The sequence below is a fragment of the Oncorhynchus mykiss genome, chromosome 12 (assembly GCF_057628025.1).
Source record: "Oncorhynchus mykiss isolate SJ-2025 chromosome 12, ASM5762802v1, whole genome shotgun sequence".
Lineage (NCBI taxonomy): Eukaryota > Metazoa > Chordata > Actinopteri > Salmoniformes > Salmonidae > Oncorhynchus > Oncorhynchus mykiss.
Window position 1 is genome coordinate 77,514,328 of NC_143033.1, and position 20,900 is coordinate 77,535,227.

The 20,900-nt window shown below is 43.0% G+C and overlaps 1 protein-coding gene across 8 annotated transcripts in view; it reads left to right on the forward strand.

Moving 5' to 3' along the window:
- Positions 1-209: 209 nt before the first annotated feature.
- LOC110538416 (cdc42-interacting protein 4 homolog) overlaps positions 210-20,900 on the forward strand; it is a 28,636-nt gene continuing 7,945 nt past the window's right edge. For 2 of the 8 annotated variants that reach the window (XM_021625228.3, XM_021625229.3), the window contains exons 1-10: positions 210-558; positions 11,071-11,186; positions 12,310-12,366; positions 12,838-12,985; positions 13,461-13,523; positions 14,198-14,302; positions 14,495-14,623; positions 16,657-16,803; positions 16,973-17,170; positions 18,992-19,162. In XM_021625228.3, coding sequence (XP_021480903.3) covers positions 535-558; positions 11,071-11,186; positions 12,310-12,366; positions 12,838-12,985; positions 13,461-13,523; positions 14,198-14,302; positions 14,495-14,623; positions 16,657-16,803; positions 16,973-17,170; positions 18,992-19,162 — 1,158 coding nt within the window. In that variant the 5' untranslated portion in view covers positions 210-534. Of the gene's footprint in view, positions 559-11,070; positions 11,187-12,309; positions 12,367-12,584; positions 12,674-12,837; positions 12,986-13,460; positions 13,524-14,197; positions 14,303-14,494; positions 14,624-16,656; positions 16,804-16,972; positions 17,171-18,991; positions 19,163-20,900 lie in introns of all 8 variants that reach the window. The other 6 variants (XM_021625231.3, XM_021625232.3, XM_090193436.1 and 3 more) reach the window with 5 other exon arrangements.

Below are 20,900 nucleotides of genomic sequence, written 5' to 3' on the forward strand. Positions count from 1 at the left end.
TGCTTTTAGATTTAGATGTTTGGCTATTCAATTGTCTTGCATCTGTCATCATACAAAGGAATATAATAAGAATGTTCATATTTCTATATCAATGCTTAATTGTATTGCTTGCTGAAGTCTAATTACAGTAGAATCTGAACATTCATTTTCCTTGAACTATTTTCAAAACTGTTTTTAAAAGTAAATACACAAGCGTCACTGCTTATGACATGCAAGTGAACATTTTATTGAAGGCAAATACATTAGGGAACTGTCCCTTTAAGAATTAGGATTTGGGAGTGACGCGGATATGAAAGCTAGTTTATCCCTCTTTCCTTTGCAACGAATATTGTTTAGATTAACTAGACTAGTTAGCGATAACTAGCTAAATTATAGGGAGAAATGATTCTCACTGTTTAGAAACGGAAAGGATACCAGAAGGGGTATTTGAGCGTCCTCGGAATTCATATTTCAGGGTTGAGGCGTCATCCAAATTGGGATAACTTTGAAGAAGTTCTTTGTATTCAGGGATCCGCTGATAAGAAGACGTTAAACATGGACTGGGGAACGGATCTCTGGGTGAGTATGCGAGCAGTCTGGGATCTGCCAAGGGCTTTAGCTCTCGTGAAGTTTTGCAAAGTATTGTTTTTGCCACTTTTAATGTAATGTTTCATGTAGCTTCTTCTATGACTATGAGCATAACAAGAGACTGGGTTTGATGGAAGTAGTCAAACAATACTGAGAATTATTAAGAATTATTTTCTTGGGGGAGATCCTCCCCCAAGATAATGTTACTGTTTAAAACAAATTCCCTGCAATTCTACGTATTTTGACATGGCGTGGGGAAAAAAATGTAGGCCACAGGTTAGGTGTATTTAGAATGCTTTGAACATTTCAATTAACTCCCAATTTGATGACTTTGTTACTTTGAGATTTTTTTGTTTGTTTGTGGTTGAAAAGAGATCGGGACACAGGCAAATGCTAGAAACAGTGGGAAGGTTGTAAACAGGGATTGATCCCTGTTCTCATGTGGAAAGTTGTATGCTCGGCACAGGAATTTTTTTATGTTAATGGGAGTAGGTAACACTTTTTTGTATTTTTTATGTGTCTGGAAGAAAATCCTACTTGGTTTCCAGGAGAGTTGGCCACACCTGATCTATGTTTCCCAAGTGCTGGGTGTTTGAAAAATGTCTTAAAATCACCCAAGCTTGATGAAAAATCTAATGAATATCAATATTGAGGTGGTTTATGCATTCTAAGGATATAGATTTGGGGTAATGCCCTGCGATAGACTAGCGTCCTATCCAGGGTGTGTACTTTACATCAAGCTGCCTCACGCAACAGAAACAGTAGATGGGCTCCTGCCCTATGAGCCGTTCCAGCTCGTGCAAGCCAAGGCTCGTGCAAGGATACTTACTACTTATGCTTACTATATAGTTGAAGATCCTTGCTGTCATCTTACTCTACATAGTCCCCCTACCATCTCTGCCTAGCTTGTGCACAATACTAAAAAAATTTATTCCTCGAGCATTGAATATCAATGATTATTTGTATAATTGTACAACTGTCCATGAATAGCTGCAGTAATACATAGCCTCATTCATTTTCAAAGACACAAGTAGCCATATCAGACTTCAAATATGTGATTACAGTGGCACAATTGGGAAGAAGTGGAATAATAAAATCTGTGGGGAATGTCAGTCGTGTTCTTGCTGACAAGCACAGTAATTACCCTATATTTTAGCCCATTGTTGAGAGTGAGAATTGTTCCACTGATCATACTGAAGTAAATTGATAATAAAATCTCTTGAAGACAAGATGTCATAAATCTGACCCTACATCCTAAGCAAACAATTGTTCTATTCATTGCTCCCCCTCTAGAATCAAACATACAGTTTTCAGGTTCACAATCTGTTTGACAAAATTATTTATCACCAAACGAGGGGACTAATGCAAGTGTGGTGAAATTGACTTTAGTACATGCTGTCTAAAGGCTGCATTCTATCAAGCTGATTCCTACTCCAATATGTGATAGATGCCGTATAAATGCTGTTGGAACACTAATGCACATGTTTTGGGAATGTCCTGTGGTGTCCCCGTTCTGGTTACATGTATTAAATTGCCTTACTAAAGTTTTGGGTTACCCTGTGAACAAAGATCCACTTTTTGTTTTTGTTGAATGATGACTCTGCATTTGTACTGCAACTGGTTCAGAAAATGAATCATTTATTTGGGGTTGACAGCAGCAAAAAAAGGTTATCCTTAGTGCTTGGATTAACCCTACAATCCTCTCACCTCAAACATTTTCAAGATATTGTTCGTATAGAGTGATCAGTGGCCGTGATGAATAAAGCTCATGCAAATCCAGTTGAGGCATGGGATGTTGATATCTGATAGAGATTTGCATAATACAACTCTTGACCAAGCAATGGACCTACAAGGGCCAATGCGTGAGAGTTTGCAGCTCTGAGTCTGCTTTAAGTTTGCTTTAAAAACCCCTAGAGTCGATGTCCACACCCTGCGGAACTCTAATTAGCATAATAATATATCTGTCAATTCAAGCGAGAGGGCAGTTTTTTTGTTGTTGCATTGGATGCGTCTCAATCCACCGCATCGTCTGATGTTGCAGTTCCGCATCTGCGGTGAAAGGTGGCAGAACTAGAGAAGGGTTTGTCAGACCATGAGACATCCTGAAAATCTGTCTTCTCACAAAACCGTATGTAGCGTCCAAACGGTTTGGCCTACAAACTATTATGACTCCTCTATGGAAAGATTACTCCATGGGACACGTCTGAAGTTGGTACAGCTGATCTTCCAACTTCCGTAGCATCCTAACAGTCTGGGCTACAATAATATGACCCCTCTGTGGAAAGGTTAGACTCACGAACATGTACATGTCGGTTGTTTTGCTCTAGGACGCCCACAGGCCTCACAAGACTCATCTGAACGCCCCCCGGCACCAGTTGAAAGAAATTAATGGAAGCATACACTGTGCATTCGGAAAGTATTCAGATTCTTCCCTTTTTTCAAATTAAGTTACATTACAGCCTTATTCTACAATGGATTTAATTCATTTTCCCCTCATCAATCTACACACACTACCCCATAATGACAAAGTGAAAACAGTTTTTTTTTTTTTTTTTGCAAATATAAAGCAGAAATACCTTATTTACATAAGTATTCAGACCCTTTGCTATGAGACTAGAAATTGAGCTCAGGTGCATCCTGTTCTACAAGCTGATTTGAGTCCACCTGTGGTAAATTCAACTGATTGGTAAATTCAATTAATTGGGCATGATATAAGTTCTGACAGTTGACAGTGCATGTCAGAACAAAACCAAGCCATGAGGTTGAAGGAATTCTCAGTAGAGCTCCGAGACAGGATTGTGTCAAGGCACAGATCTGGGGAAGGGTACCAACACATTCCTGCAGCATTGAAGGTCCCCAAGAACACAATGGCCTCCATCATTCTTAAATGGAAGAAGTTTGGAACCACCAAGACTCTTCTTAGAGCTGGCCGCCTGGCCAAACTGAGCAATCGGGGGAGAAGGGCCATGGTCAGGGAGGTCACTCTCAGACCTCCAGAGTTCCTCTGTAACCTTTCAGAAGGACAACCATCTCTGCAGCACTCTACCAATCAGGCCTTTATGGTAAATTGGCCAGGAAGAAGCCACTCCTCAGTAAAAGACACTTGACAGCCTGCTTGGAGTTTGCCAAAAGGCACCTAAAGGGCTCTCAGACCATGAAACAAGATTCTCTGATGAGACCAATATTTAACTCTGGCCTGAATACCAAGCATCACGTCTGGAGGAAACCTGGTACTATCCCTACTGTGAAGTGTGTTGGCAACATCATGCTGTGGGAATGTTTTTCAGCGGCAGGGACTGGGAGACTAGTCCGGATCGACTGAAAGATGACCGGAGCAAAGTACAGAGAGATCCTTGATGAAAACCTGCTCCAGAGTGCTCAGGACCTCCAAGCTGGGCTGATGGTTCAGCTTTCAACAGGACAACGACCTTAATCACACAACCAAGACAACACGAGTGGCTTCAGGACAAGTCTCTGAATGTCCTTGAGTGACCCAGCTAGAGCCTGGACTTGAACCCGATCGAACATCTCCGGAGAGACCCGAAAATAGCTGTGCAGCGACTCTCCCCATTCAACCTGACTGAGCTTGAGAGGATCTGCAGAGAAGAATGGGAGAAACTCTGCAAATACAGGTGTGCCAAGCTTGTAGCGTCATACCCAAGAAGACTTGAGGCTGTAATCGCTGCCAAAGGTGCTTCAACAAAGTACCGAGTAAAGGGTCTGAATACTTATGTAAATGTGATACTTTTTTTTTTGTTGTTGAAATTAGCAACATTTTCTAAAAACTTGTTTTTGTTTGTGATTTGAGGTATTATGTGTAGATTGTTTTCCTTATCAATGTAATCAATTTCAGAATAAGGCTGTAATGCAACAAAATGTGGAAAAAGTCGAGGGGTCTGAATACCATGTATACAATGTACACATATGCATGCATACATACTGAACAAAAATATATAAACGTAATGTGCGACAAGTTCAAACATGTTACAGTTTATGTAAGGAAATCAGTTGTCAAATCAGTTGAAATAAATTCATTTGGCCCAAATCTATGGATTTCACATGACTGGGAATGTTGGTCCCAGATATCTTAAAAACAGAGGTAGGGGCGTGGATCAGAAAACCAGGCAGTATCTGGTGTGATAATTTTTTTAATTTAACTAGGCAGCGTGCCTCATGCAGCGTAACATATCTCCGTCGCATAGAGTTGTCAGGCTGTTGATTGGGGCCTGTGGAATGCTGTCCTACTCCTCTTCAATGGTTGTGCGAAGTTGCTGGATACTCCACTGTAGTAATTATGTGGCCTTTATATTGTCCCCAGCACAAGGTGCACCTGTGTAATGATCATGCTGTTTTAATCAGCTTCTTGATATGCCACACCTGTCAGGTGTATGGATTATCTTGGCAAATGAGAATCTCACTTACAGGGATGTTAACAAATTTGTGCACAACAATTTAAAGAAATAAGTTGTTAAAATATGAAAATCATACTGTGGACACTGAAGGCTTTGCATGCAATGCCCTGATGCATTTAGTGCTCATCTCTGACAGGTGAACCGTGAGGTGGACAATTCTATTAGGAAAGTAGTCTAAAGTTTTGCATATGCTACACAAGGAATAGTGTTTTTGTAATTTGCTTAAGGGTGGTTTTTAAGGACTTGTAAATGTGGCTAATTTGGCCAGCATCCCTCATTTATTGATGCTGCCTTCAGGTTGGATCTGAATGCATAAGGATGTCCAGAAAATGTCTCAAATGTCTGGTAAATTAAAAATGTTACCTGATTTTAGAATATTCACATGGAAATCTGTCGCCAATTGGATGGGTCCATATTCTTTTTTTTGACACCTTGAGTTGGACAAGCATGTCACTCTCTGAACAGATACAAATGTGATGCTGTTTACACAGGCAGTCCAATTCTGATATTTTTCACTAATTTGTCCTTTGCACAATCAGATCAGTTTGTTTTTTTCCCATAATTTTAAGTGTGTGTGATTGCAGCACGCAATTTGTGGTGTTCCTGCATGTGAGCATTCCTGAATCTGCATATAAGTCCCCCTCCCCCTTCCATAAATGGGCAAAAGATCAGAATTGGGCTGTCTGTGTAAATGCAGGTACATAAGTTATAGCACCATTTTTAACTCAAATCAAAGTGCTGTCATTGGGGACCCTGAAGAACAAAGCAGCTGGTGTATTGTCTCTCAGATCATTATGCTATTAACTAGCTAGCCAAGTTCAAGTCAATGTTTAATTTCTCAACGAAAAAGCTTATGACCCAGATTGTTGTGCGCAAACTGCCAAACATTCAGAATGTCTAGGGCCTAGGACTTTTTTTTACTCGCGTGAATTTCATTGACATTGCTTGCCCCAAGACTAGTTTTGTCCTAAGGAAGTGTCCACTTTTGGGAGGGCTATGCCCGCAACAAGTTGTCCCACAGTTGGGCGTTACTTGATTCCCAGAAATAGGACCCTTTTGCCTCTTGCTGCCGACTGCGCGCATGGATGGAGCACAGTCTCATGGGCATGGCTGCTTGAGCCCTGTAGTCATTTTGCTCCAAATACATTTTCTTCTGCAACTTATATTGTCACCCACCATTGACTTGAAGTTGACATATTGAATGATATCAGTTACATGATGGCACATTTACTCCAGATCCTTCAATGTTTTCAACATTTCAACAATGCACTGAACTGACCATGCCAGAGGTCACCAGCATCAACTCTAGTCCTGGAGAGAGGGTTTGCCAACTAGGCTAATTACTGACAACCAATACCTTCATTGAGGAGTTTAAAATAGCCTAGGAAAACACTGTAGTGTACACTTGCTTTCCAGGACCAGGATTGGTGCCCACTAGAGTACCGTGTGACAACAAGCAATAGCTCACTTTTTAACATAGCTGGATGGATCTTTGCTCGCTCATCGATCTCACATGGTTTTAATGAGCATAATGAGTTGATTTCAACCTCTTTTGACTGCCACCGGTTGTCATGGATTCCCCAGCCAATGTGCACAAGAGTGAGTTACAGTGGTAGCTGGTAGGCGACACAATGGACAAGACAAACAGAGAAACAAGCAGTCTTTTCACTAGAAAATCAGGCCGAGAACACACTGCCCCTCAATGTTGATACACTGTTTATCTGAGAGCTAGGCTATGGCTACTCCACCACCCACCCAGTGATCTGACCTCCTACACACACACACACACACACCCACATAGTGAGTATGTAAATGGAGCGTTACAGAGAGGAGGGTGGGATGGTAGGTTCTGACCTCATTACCCATGTTCCCCCTGGGCCTCTCTCTCTTCCTCCTGTCCCCTTTCCATCCTCAGTTCTGCGCTGCATGGAGCACCAGCAACCTAATTAGGTTTGACCTCATTTAATGAACTCAAAACATCTCATCTCTCCATGCTCTTGTATTTATTTATATGGATATATTTGCCACATCTGTTTCACTTTTTAACCCAAGAGACATTTCTTCAAACCTCTACTTTCCTCTGAAAACAGATTTTATTAGCTGGTAGTTTACTGTACCTTCTATCAGGTTTAGACCATACTACTAGTGAAATTGATTGCGAGAGAATGACTTCAATTTGCACACAGATCTAACCAGGTTTTCATATGTTTGTATTTATGTGTGAGGGAGACTATTGGCAAACATTCATTCAACATTCATTCCTTCTCTCGCCACAATGTCCGCACTGCCTAATTGGTTGTGATTGTGTTTGGCCAGTAACGTTCGTGGCCAACTGTGCTGCCTGCTCTGTGGCATCTGTCCCCTGCTTTCCTTGCCGTTAATCCAGCAGTTATTTTAGGCACCTAGTGTTCAGTATGTAAGATCAGTGTATGGGCATTAGCCCTGGCTGCTAGTGTGACTGAGTGAGGACAGGCTCTGTGTGTGTTCCACAATCCAGGACTGTAAAAAATGTAGCATGGCAGGCGGGCCCTTTTATAAAGATCATGAAAGACAGTGACTAAGGCAGGAAATATTCTCCATAGTCGTGGAGCAGTATCATTGGTGTAAAAATACTTGGAAGTACTACTTAAGTAGTTTTTGGAGGTATCTGTGCTTTACTATTTATATTTTTGGTTACTTTTACTTCACTCCATTCCTAAAGGAAATGTGTACTTTTTACTCCATCCATTTTCCCAGACACCCAAAAGTACTAATTCACACATGTATTAAGAGAACAGCCTCTGATCTGGAGAACTCACTAAACACATGCTTCAATTGTAAATTATGTCTGAGTGTTGGCGCATGCCCCTGGCTATCTGTAAGTAAATACATTTTAAAAAACAAGAAAATGGTGCCATCTGGTTTGCTTTCTAAAATAATTGTATTTTTTATTTTTTGTTTTACTTTTGATGCTTTTTGATAAAGTACTTTTAACCTTTTACTGAAGTAGTAGTTTACTGGGTGACTTTCACCTTTACTTGAGTCATTTTCTATTACTCAAGTATGAAAGTTGGGTACTTTTGCCACCACTGAGCAGGATGACTTCCCATGTACAGGGTGATGCCTTTAATCTGTCTGGAGTTGGGGGGTGGAGGTAGAAGAAACAGGCTGCTGGGTTGAGGCAGGGCCAACATGGATGGATAGGCCTACAGTCTTTGGAAGATTACTGTTCTTTGCCGTGTCCGTGTGTCCTAAATGCTATCATGAAGCCAACAGTATGCTAATGAAAAGCCCAACTGAATGTCCTAGCTTACTGAAACTTTAAATTGGATCCAATTTCTAAACAAAATTGTCTCATGGAGAGGGCAAACAAGGTTGTTCGTGTGGTGGAAGACCCCCCCCCCCCCCCCCAAGCCAGTAGGCCTAATGGTTGTGAAACAACAATCAGCTTGGTTTATTTACAACTTAACCGCAACTTAACCGCTAAGACAGGAGAACTTTGTTAAACTGGAATGAAAACCAATGTTCTCTCCTTGTCTCTTGGTGGTGTTTAGGGTGAACACAAAAAGAGCACACTGTGTGCTGTGGTCCTCATTTTCCTGCCCCAAAACATTTGATCAGACTTCTAAAAATAAGTCCTCCCCTGTTACACACATGCACACATACAGCAAGTTGCTCGCAATGTTTCATACAAGCCCACATGTTCATGTGTTACGTGTTCTTCTCAAATCAGAGGCCGTAGGTGTTATTTGTTCACTCTCTTTTTGCGTGCCCTTTTGAAGGGGTAGGATGGGTCAAGAACATGGCCCAACATGACAGGAATCTCTTCCCATAGACGGCCCGCCCCCATACTGTAACTACAGAGGGCTTGGAGGTGTTCGGAGGGAGGATTGGCTGTTCCTTGATATCATCCTCACTCTCTAACAGGCTTGTCTGTGCTTGAAGTGGCCATAAAGCACCCAGCCAAAAAAGGAACTGAAGAGAAGACGAGACGAGAAGACTCCTCACTGCATATCAAAGTGTGGGAATTTCTGTTCATGATACGTGTGGTAGCAAGTCTATTTAGTTTTTCTTCTGCGAGTTGACGATGTGTTTTGCTTTTTGAAGTGTTGGGAAAACCAAATAACGATGCGTTACGATGTAGGGCGTTTTTGTTTCGCCCGTCCATCACCCTCTTCCGAGGACAAAAAGAAACATTGTTTTTACAGCATTTGATTTGTTTTGTACATTATATACACATACATGGCACCTCTCTTTCTTTTCTTCACAGTAGTTACACAGCAAGAATATACAGCGAACAAAAATATCAACTCACCATTCTAACTATTTCAAAGATTTGACGGAGTTACAGTTCATGTAAGGAAGTCAATCAATTGAAATAAATGCATTAGGCTCTAATCTCTGGATTTCACATGACTGGGCAGGAGTGCAGCCATGGGTGGGCCTGGGAGGGCATCAAATCAAACTTCATTTGTCTCCTACGCCGAATAAAGTGTAGACCTTACCGTGAAATGCTAACTTACAAGCCCGTAACTAACAGTGCAGTTCAAGAAGAGTTAAGGAAATATTTACCAAATAAACTAAAGTAAAACATAATAACAAGTAACACAATAACGAAGCCATATACAGGGGGTACCGAGTCAATGTGCGTACAGTTTAGTCGAGGTCTTTTTGTGAATTATAGGCAGGGGTGAAGTGGCTATGCTGCTACTCGCTGTTTATTATCTATGCAATGTACAAACAAATGGAGGGGGGGTGTCAGTGTTAAGTCCAGTGGCCATTTGATCACCCACTGGGGAGCCAGGCCCAGCCAATCAGAATGAGTATTTCCAAACAATAGGGCTTTATTACAGATAGAAATACTCCTCAACACACACCCGGCGATACTGCAGGTGAAGAAGCTGGATGTGGAGGTCCTGGGCTGGAGTGGTTACATGTGGTTGTGAGGCCGGTTGGAAGTACTGCCAAATTCTCTAAAATGATGTTGGAAGCAGCTTATGGTAGAGAAATGAACATTAAATTCTCTGGCAACAGCTCTGGTGGACATTTCTGCAGTCAGCAGGCTAATTGCATGCGCCTCAACTTGATTTCAACTGTGTTGTGATGTTTCGCCTAGATTCTGAACCTTCCTAATCACATAGTATATACAGATTGTAAGTTAAAGATTAATATTTTTATTGAAACTATTATATTGTTGATTGATTGACTATGGCTTTCCAAATCTCCCAACAGTGCTATTTGTAGGGTTAATTTGAGGTAAATGTTGTGATTTTTCAGCCATTCCTGAACCCGTGACCAGAAACGAGCTACATAGGGGCAATACCAGAATAATCTAATGATACTGTCTATTCGCAGCAAAATCTGCAGAGCTGAGATGATTGTATGCCCTATATACCTAACATTCTGTTGGTGGCAAGAATTTTATACATAATTGTTGTATTGAAAAATTCTTAATTTTTGGATCAAGTGTTTTTTTTGTTTTTGTATCAGTTCAAAACCATGTGCCATAGAATCAGTACATCAAATCTCTTCTATTTTACAATCTGTATGGCACTGCTGTCAACATTTTGGTCCTCAAATGAAACTGGTATGTTTTTCAATTTATGCCGATTTCTTTTAGCCAATTTTTGGCCTTTTAAAGGTGTTGTATGCAATTTATATGCAATTCATATTTGGGATGTTTCTACTGAGTCTACGTACCACAGGAAGTGCAAGAGTGGGGCGTTTCCTATTTCCTGTCGGTAAAAGGTTGTCCTCCCTGTGTCCTCTTGTTCTCTCTCTTGCACTTTTCCAATTTTTCTCCCTCTTCCCACACTCTTTAGCAGCAGGATGATTTAGCATCTCAAGGCCGGGAGTTAAGGGTTGTGCATATGTAGAGATTTCTTGGAAGGCATAACATTTGGGTAGATATGGTGACTTGAGATTCAGTATCAACAGTCTGTAAACGAAATGTTGCCTCAGACTGATTTAATATCCAGCGTTCTTTTGGAGGACGTCACTCATCCGATGGAGCATGCCCTGTCATTCTTAGCTCATCACCATTAGATATCATCCATCTCGTGTGTATCGTGCATAAACTCTTTCTCTCTCTTTTCATGTTCCTTCTCCCCAGGACCAATATGACATCATCGACAAGCACACGCAATCCGGGCTGGAACTGGTAGAGAAGTATGTCAAGTTTGTGAAGGAGAGGACGGAGATAGAGCAGAACTATGCCAAGCAGCTGAGGTAGGCCTCATTCTTCATGGTTCCTCATTCCTCAGGCCTCATTCCTGCCTGTGTGCCCACAGCAGTTGATGTTTGTGCTCAAAAGCTGTTTTATGAAATGTATGTGGTGTCTTATGACTAGTTTGGGACAGAATTGAACTTGTCTCCCCCTGTTGGCATTACCCCAGCCCAGACAGTCCTAGAAACACTGCCCTCATTCTCAAGCTTGAGCCTGCATTATTGCCTCCCCTTTTCTCTATTTCTCACTCTCACTCCGAGTGTGTCTGTCAGTATCTGCTGATGGGCTCTGGTGGAGAGGAAGTGGGAGCAGACTGGCACATGATGGACAGGATGTGGTCAGCGAGAGCTCTAATGAAAGAAGGAAGAATAGGAGAAGTGGATCTGTTTTAACATGTTTTTCTTGACTGTAGTTTTGCATTGGCTTTCCCTTAAAGGGACAGTGCAGTCAAACATGATTTCCTGTGTGTATATATACACACACACACACACACACACACACACACACACACACACACACACACACACACACACACACACACACACACACATCTGTCCACACTGAGGTTGGAAGAATACAGTGAAATTATGATAATGCCTTTTTAGTGTAAGAGCTGTCTGAAATTTCAGTTTGTTTGGCTGTTTTTTTTGTTGACCTAGATGTTAATAATAGGCCAATAACAGCTAGCTTTCAGGTTACACATCCTTCCCATTAGGCTCCTCTCTGACCACTCCCAGACAGACCACAGACCACTCTTAGCATAATTCTTGCTAGTTTCTTTTTGACCATTTGAATTAAAAACATTGACAGTAAGGTAATTAGTTGTTTAACGTAGAAATGATTTGATATTGAGATAAAAAGGAAAGTCTTGCCTACAAGAAGCAAATAATGTGTGTTGTATTGTTTCTTAGAGGTGTGGATTGATTTTAAATTGAATCATTTTTATTAAACGCAAACTGTAACCAATTTAGGTTTGAACTTGTTTATTGAGATTTGAATAGACACCCTCATTTGATGCATTGTGTTTTCCTATCATTTAGGATAATTAAGTTTGCATCTGTGTTTTTGACATATTCTATCTTCCAGACTACTTACCATATCTTCCCCCTCTCCTAATATTGACAGAAGTCTAACAAAGAAATACAATCCTAAACGAGGCTGTAAAGAGGAACAGGAATGCAGGTGAGCTATTGTGGGCTTTTGTGTGTGTGAATGAATGTGTGTGTGCATAAAATAAATGTGCTTTATTTGTACCTGCCCAGGCCAGCTGTGATCTTCAACATGACTTTCAGTTCCTAATCAGACATAGAGAAGGAAAACAAAGCTTGACTAAAATAATACACCAACAATACATGACGTAATTTCAATGACGTGTTTTCAAACTGCTTTCCTGTCTATAGTACTGTAGTTGGAGAGGCTATGCCAGCACCTGCAGAGCAATGCAAATGACTGCTACTATACCCCCTGAGAGGGAAACGGGAATAAGGAAGTAATGGACCTATCATTACCTGGCTAACACCGCTATTTAAGCAACAGTGTATGTAACTTCCTGTCAATGCCCAAATCAATTACAGATCTCATCTCTTCTGTATCCTTTCCCTCCCCCCCTCCCTCGTCCCTCCCCCCCTCTTCACTCCCCTTCCTCTCCCATAGGTTCTCCAACCACCAGTCCTTCCTGGACATCCTGAATGAGATGAACGACTACGCAGGACAGAGGGAGCTGATTGCTGAGAACATGATGATGAACATCTGCATCGAACTCACCAAGTACCTGCAGGAGCTCAAGATGGAGCGTAAGACGGTGAGAGAGGGATCCACACTGAGAGGGAAGGATGGAAGAGTTCAAAACTCTTATTATAGTGAGGGCGAGTGAAGATGGGTGGGATCTAGGGAAAAGGAGGGAGAGTATGAAGGAGACAGGAAGGACGAGCAGAGATTTGTAGGTTCCTCTGTTATGGCACGAAGGTCGCCTTACTTGGGTTCTCTCGTAGGGGGTGGTAACTGTCATGTTGTCATCCTCTGAAAGGAGAGGAATGCCTTGGCCCAACCCCAATGGAATATAGAACACACACAAACACTGAAAAGTCTCCCAGTAGACATGACCCACAGACAGACAGACTGCTATTTGTTTACCATCTGTTTTGTTCAGTGGTTTTTGGTGGCCGTTGTTGATTCTGTACCCAATGCCAATGGCCCTGTCTAAGTAGGGACCGTCATGTCATCATCCTAGTGTTCTTGGTGTCTCATGTGTCCTCTCTCTGTTTGTCTGTTTGCAGCATCTGTCGGAGGCCAAGAAAGCCCAGCAGAGTTTGGAGAGCACCTATAAGCAGCTCGACAGTGTAAGTTTGTTTACATGTCAGGCCGTCTGCCAATAACTCCTCTCTTCCAAAGGGAAGATCTACGTTGTTGGTAGAATACTAATGTATACATCCTCTCTATACAGTAGGCCAATACTTTCCTTGTCAGGGAACAACTTGTCTGTCTTTCTGTTCCATCAAAGGGCAATGTTTTGTCCAGTCACTGTCCTCCATTGTCTAATGTGGTGAAAGCTGACAAATGTTTCTGAATGCTCTCTCATATTGTCTGCTTTTTGTCTGCTGTAAGTGGGGTCATTGTTACATCAGTGAAAGGGACGTTTGTTCACTAGTTGTGTGTGTGTGTGTGGTGATTCAGGTGACCAGTATTTGTAATATACAGTAAAAAGAGATGAGGAGCTCATTTTAAAAGCAGGGGTAGGGAACCAAAACGAGACCAGAAACTAGCAGCACTCCAGCCCATTGCTCATCACTGTATGGCTCAGCACCACTGACTTAAACCACTGATGTTCCAGCCCCATTCAGTAAAGTCAGGTGTTAGTGGCCATTGGGCAAGTGTTCACTAACCTTGGGTGAAGCAAAGGTCTCGCTTGTACACAATAGTAGAGACTTCTATTCCATTCAAAGAATGCCCACAGAACACAGTATTGGGTTAGCTAAGATCAACATGGATGTGTTTCTGTCTCTCTGTGTTTCAGAGTAAGAAACGTTTTGAGAGGGAGTGGCGGGAAGCGGACAAAGCTGCTCAATATGCCGAGAAAACGGACCAGGACATCAACGCCACAAAGGCCGACGTCGAGAAGGTAGTAGGACACCAACGCAGAATAAAAAGAACACAGGTTTTCATTTTCCGTTGCAAAAGGTTTTCCTACGGTGTGCCCTACTGAACACAATCCAGCTGTCCTACTTGTCCTGTTTCCCCCTAGACAGTGGAATGTGAGCCACCAGACCGACCTGTGTGTGACCTGTGTGTTTGTTTTGTTACCTGTGTCCAGGCCAAACAGCAGGCCAACATGAGGACACACATAGCGGAGGAGTGTAAGAACGACTACGCAGCCCAGCTGCAGAAATACAACAAGGAGCAGAGCCAGTTCTACTTCAGTGACATGCCTCTCATCTTCAACGTAAGGCAGAGCCTCTCACCCATCCATCCTGACCTTAACCTTAGCTTTCCTTCCTTATGCTGGAAATATTTTAAATGCTAACATTTGGTTCAATAGACACTAAAAACACAGCTGACCTTTTAAATGTTTTATTTAACATTTATTTAACCAAGCAAGTCAGTTAAGAACAAATTCTTATTTACCATGATGGCCTAACAAAAGGCAAAAGACCTCCTGCGGGGACGGGGGCTGGGATTAAAAATAAAATATATATAACATATAACAACGAGAGACGACATGACATAAGGAGAGATCTAAGACAACAACATAGCAAGGCAGCAATGGATGGTAACAACACAACATGGTAGCAGCACAAAACATGGTACAAACATTATTGGGCACAGACAACAGCACAAAGGGCAAGAAGGTAGAGACAACAATACATCACGCAAAGCAACCACAACTGTCAGTAAGAGTGTCCATGATTGAGTCTTTGAATGAAGAGATTGAGATACAACTGTCCAGTTTGAGTGTTTGTTGCAGTTCGTTCCAGTCGCTAGCTGCCATGAATTGAAAAGACGAGCGACCCAGGGATGTGTGTGCTTTGGGGACCTTTAACAGAATGTGACTGGCAGACTGGGTGTTGTATGTGGAGGATGAGGGCAGCAGTAGATATCTCAGATAGGGGGAGTGAGGCCTAAGAGGGTTTTTATAAATAAGCATCAACCAGTGGGTCTTGCGATGGGTATACAGAGATGACCAGTTTACAGGGGAGTATAGAGTGCAGTGATGTGTCCTATAAGGAGCATTGGTGGCAAAACTGATGTAAGGAACATCTAGCCGCTCGAGAGCGCCCTTACCTGCTGATCTATAAATGAAGTCTCCGTAATCTAGCATGGGTAGGATGGTCATCTGAATCAGGGTTAGTTTGGCAGCTGGGCTGAAAGAGATTACGATAGAGGAAACCAAGTCTAGATTTAACTTTAGCATACAGCTTTGATATGTGCTGAGAGCAGTACAGTGTACTGTCTAGCCATACTCCCAAGTACTTGTTTGAGATGACTACCTCAAGCTTTAAACCCTCAGAGGTAGTAATCACACCGGTGGGGTGAGGGCATTCTTCTTATCAAACCACATGACCTTTGTTTTGGAGGTGTTCAGAACAAGGTTTAGGATAGAGAAAGCTTGTTGGACACTAAGAAACCTTTGTTGTAGAGCATTTAACACAAAATTCGGGGATGGGCCAGCTGAGTATAAGACTGTATCATCTACATATAAATGGATGAGAGAGCTTTCTACTGCCTGAGCTATGTTGTTGATGTAAATTGAGAAGAGCTTGGGGCCTAGGATCGAGCCTTGGGGTACTCCCTTGGTGACAGGCAGTGACTGAGATAGCAGATTTTCTGGCTTTATACACTGCACTCTTTGAGAGGTAGTTAACAAACCAGGCCAAAGACCCCTCAGAGACACCAATACTCCTTAGCTGGCCAACAAGAATGGAATGGTCTACCGTATCAAAAGCTTTGGCCAAGTCAATAAAAATAGCAGCACAACATTGCTTAGAATCAAGGGCAATGGTGACATAATTTAGGACCTTTTAAGGTTGCAGTGACACATAATCTGAGCGCTAAACAGATTTCATACCAGAGAGATAATGGTATCAAATACTATATACAGTACATCAAGAAAGCCAGTCAGTTGATTATTGAGTTTTTCCAACACTTTTGATAAACAGGGCAAAATAGAAATAGGCCTGTAATAGTTAGGATCAGCTTGATCTTCCCCTTTTAAATAAGGATGCAACGTGGCTGCCTTCCAAGCAATGGGAACTTCCCCAGAAAGGAGCGAGAGGCTTGGCGACGATAGGGGCAGTGACCTTAAAGAAGAAAGGGTCTAAATTGACTGACCCAGATGTTTTTTTGGGGTCAAGTCTCAGGAGCTCCTCTAGCACCTCGGAATCAGTGACTGCCTGCAGGTTGTTATTCTTTAATCAGGCACCAAGACATGGCAGATCTGATTGAGTGACGTCCCGTATGTGCCTCCTCTCCCTATAGAAACTCCAGGACATGGATGAGAGGCGGGTGAGGAAGCTGGCGCAGGGCTACGTCTTGTTCTCAGACACGGAGAGGCACGTGATGCCCATTATCGGGAAGTGTCTGGAGGGCGTCACCAAAGCGGGCACTAATGTCAATGAGAGGAATGTGAGTTGACTGTACTGTACTGCATGTATACAAAAGTACGTAGATACATGCGGTCCAATGAAGTTCAATAGAATGTGAGGGAAATGGGTATGAAACACGCATGCTTTGAAACGTTTTGGTTTTGTTGGTCTGTGTTTCACTGTCATAATCCAACCTACTGTCCCTGCAGGACTCCATAGCTCTTATAGAGCAGTACAAGTCAGGCTTTGAGCGTCCTGGGGACCTGGACTTTGAGGACTACAGTCAGGGCATCAACCGTGCCTCCTCAGACAGCAGCCTGGGCACCCTCGGTACACCCAAAGGCCCCCTGGAGCTGCTGGGCAAGAACAGGAGCAAACCGTTCTGGCTATTCAGCAAGAAGAGTAAGGTAGGCTGATAGTACCACCACTCCTCCTCACAATGACAAGTGTACATCCCACTCCCATGACTCAGTTCTGACTAGCTGGGTGACTTTCTGAATTAGGAATAGACATTATTATCCTAATCTATAATTCATACCCTAATCAGTTTGTTTCCCTCCTATGAATGACTAGTCCCCTGAGTGGATTTCTTAGTGTTTGAAATGATCAGTGCTCCAAGGTGCAGGTAGATAAACCATGAGCAGTGTGTGTCAGTGTTGAGGCAGAGGGGCTGAATCAGGGAGACAGCATCTGGTGGTCCCTAGAGGGACATTCCCTCATTCACTATGGTCCTGAAGCTGTGGTCTCACACACAATATTTCCTGTTCCCAGAGCTCTGCATGTACATACTGCATGGCCCCCTCTCTAACACACACACACACACACACACACACCTTTCTAGAACTGGTATGTGCATGGCTGTGTCCCTGGCCTGTCTGTGAATATGCCCCTCTGACTTTCTGCAACGTGTGACTGACTGACTGGTTTCCAATAGGTCAACTCTACTGGCAGGCAGCGATCTGCAGAGCTTGTGCTTTCATCAGCACAGACAGGCACAAACACATTGACTTTTCCGCTACAAACACACTGCTATTATACTGTATTATACTGGCCTAGACTATAACATTAACAGTCAAACCACCACAATGACACCTTTGGGAAATGCCAACCATCAGGTATGATACTGGGACAGGGAGGGATGACTAGTTCCAGGTGAACTCATTTTTGCTGTGTTCTCTCTACACCATCATTGGAGATCATAGATGACGTTGGACCACTAGAGGCCGTCTAGATCTAGAATATATTGGATGTCCCTTAAACAGGCCTCCTGATCCACTCTGAAATGACAAAAAATAAACTAGACATGAATGTTGAGAGTACAGCAACCCAACACCTAGCTAACCTACATCATGGCCGGCCTCTACCCACTGCTGTATCTCGCTCTCTCCTCCCTCCTGTCTCTTCCAGCACTTTCCTCCTGCTGCATGTCTGATTGGCTTACCCTGCTGACTGCTGTCCAATCCTGTTCCTCTAATACACCCAGCCTACCTCCCGTCCTACCTCCCGTCCTGTCTATGTGATGCACCGCTCTGTGTCATCGCTCCTGCTCTCCCCAAAGAGGTGGTTCAGTAATGATCAGAGTTAACTTTCATATTGAGCCACTCCCCACTGCACAACACTGACTCAAACAGCTCCTAGTTAGTGTTTTTAGTCCAGGACTCCTGTAGGTCTAGGCTGATCTGTGACTGAGAAACCAGCCTGTAGAGTTGACTACATTCTCCCTCACTGCTCCTCACTTGGTTACACCATCATGCCAACGTTCAGTAGTTCCCACCAGCATAGAGACCTGACATGTTTCTTATTACCCGTGTTACAAGCATGTATACCAGGCCCAGACCTATAGGGTGTACTTTGTACCCAGTTCAGTCTACCTATGTATCTGTGTCCAGATTGCGGTTAACCAATGGAACCTCCCGTTGGTCCGCTCCAATCTGTCAACCTTGTCCTCACGTAGGCTCACTCTACTCTACCCTTCATTGTGGCTTGTGTTTTGTTGTTGTTGCATTGCTGCTGTTGGGGCTGTAGTGCGGCTGTTGTGGCGCTATGTGAATGTGGCTGTGGGCTTCTGCAGGGGTAACTGCTGCAATGTTGTCTTCTCTGTGTGGTGTGCTTAAGGTGTTGATGGTGTCTCTCTCTTTCCCTTATCATCTGTTTTGTTTTTGTCCTCCCCTCCCTCTCTCCCTCCATGCCACCCTCTCCCCGGGTGTCTGTGCTTCACCCCGCCCCAGCTCTCTCCCTCCCCCTCCTCACTCACCCCCTTGTCCACGCCCCCCGCCTCCTCACCCGCTAACGGACCCCCCTCCCCCAAGTTCGGCCGGGACCCATTGTCGTACTGTTTGAAGGAGATCAATAAGACAGTCAAACCCAGAATATCCTCCTTCCGGACCCTCGGGCGAATGGTGAGTCATCAGGGTCAGGGGCCACAACGTCTCCCCGCAAAGGCCTCTGTTAACCTGTTTGGTGGATCAACCTGTTCTTTCTTATTGTTCCAGGAAATGACTGAATATGTCCAATCAAAACCGTCTAAATTATTGAGCAAAATATTTTAGGTTTCAGGTGTTGACCTTTCAGAGTGGAAAGACAGAATCTTTGAAGGTGACATACACTGAATATAACAAACATTAAGAACACCTTTCTAATATTGAGTTGCTGGTCCATGTTGACTCCAGTGTTTCCCACAGTTGTCCTTTGGGTGGTGGACCATTCTTGATACACACAGGAAACTGTTGCAGTTCTTGACACAAACCAGTGTGCCTGGCACCTACTACCATACCCTGTTCAAAGGCACTTCAATCTTTTGTCTTGCCCATTCACCCTCTGAATGGCACACATACACAATCCATGTCTCAATTGTCTCAAGGCTTTAAAATCTGTATTTAAGCTTAGAGCAGGTGTCCTTCATGTTTTTTATACTCTGAATACACAGTGCATTCAGAAAGTATTCAGACCCCTTCACTTTTTCCACATTTTGTTATGTTACAGCCTTATTCTAAAATGAATTACGTTGTTTAGTTTTTTTTCCTCCTCAATCTACACCCAAATGTTTGCAAAGGTTTACATTTACATAAGTATTCAGACCCTTCACTCAGTACTTTGTTGAAGCACCTTTGGCAGCGACTACAAGTCTTCTTGGGTATGAAGCTACAAGCTTGGCACACCTGTATTTAGGGAATTTCTCCCATTCTTCTCTGAAGATTCTCTCAAGCTCTGTCAGGTTGGACCGGGACCGTTGCTGCACATCTATTTTCAGGCCTCCAGAGAAGTTCAAGTCCGGGCTCTGGCTAGGCCACTCAAGGACATTCAGAGACTTGTCCTGAAGCCACTCCTGCGTTGTCTTGGCTGTGTGCTTAGGGTCTTTGTCCTGTTGGAAGGTGAACCTGTGCCCCAGTCTGAGATACTGAGCGCTCCGGAGCCGGTTTTTATCAAGGCTCTCTCTGTACTTTGCTCCATTCATCTTTCCCTCGATCCTGACTAGTCTCACAGTCCCTGCCACTGAAAAACATCCCCACAGCATGATGCTGCCACCACCATGCTTCACCGTAGGGATGGTGCCAGATATCCTCCAGACGTGACGCTTTGCATTCAGGCCAAAGAGGTTAAATCTTGTTTTCATTTCCCCACAGCTCTAGGAAAAGTGTTGGTGGTTCTAAACTTCTTCCATGTAAGAATGATGGAGGCCACTTTGCTCTTGGGGACCTTCAATGCTGAAGAAATGTTTTGGTACCCTTCCCCAGATCTGTTCCTTGACATCTACGAACAAATCCTTCGACCTCATGGCTTGTTTTTTTTCTCTGACATGCGCTGTCAACTGTGGGACCTTATGTAGACAGGTGTGTGCCTTTCCATATCATGTCCAATCAATTGAATTTACAACAAGTTGACTCCAATCAACTAATATTAATTTAGAGTCTCATAGCAAAGGGTCTGAATACTTATGTAAACATTTTTGCAAATGTCTAAATCTGTTTTTGCTTTGTCATTATGATGTATTATGTGTAGATTGATGAGGAAAATGTTTTATTTAATACATTTTAGATTAAGGCTGTAACATGACAAAATGTGGAAAAGGTTGAGGGGTCTGAATACTTTCCGAATGCACTTTGTATATACAGTCATAGCCAAATGTTTTGAGAATGA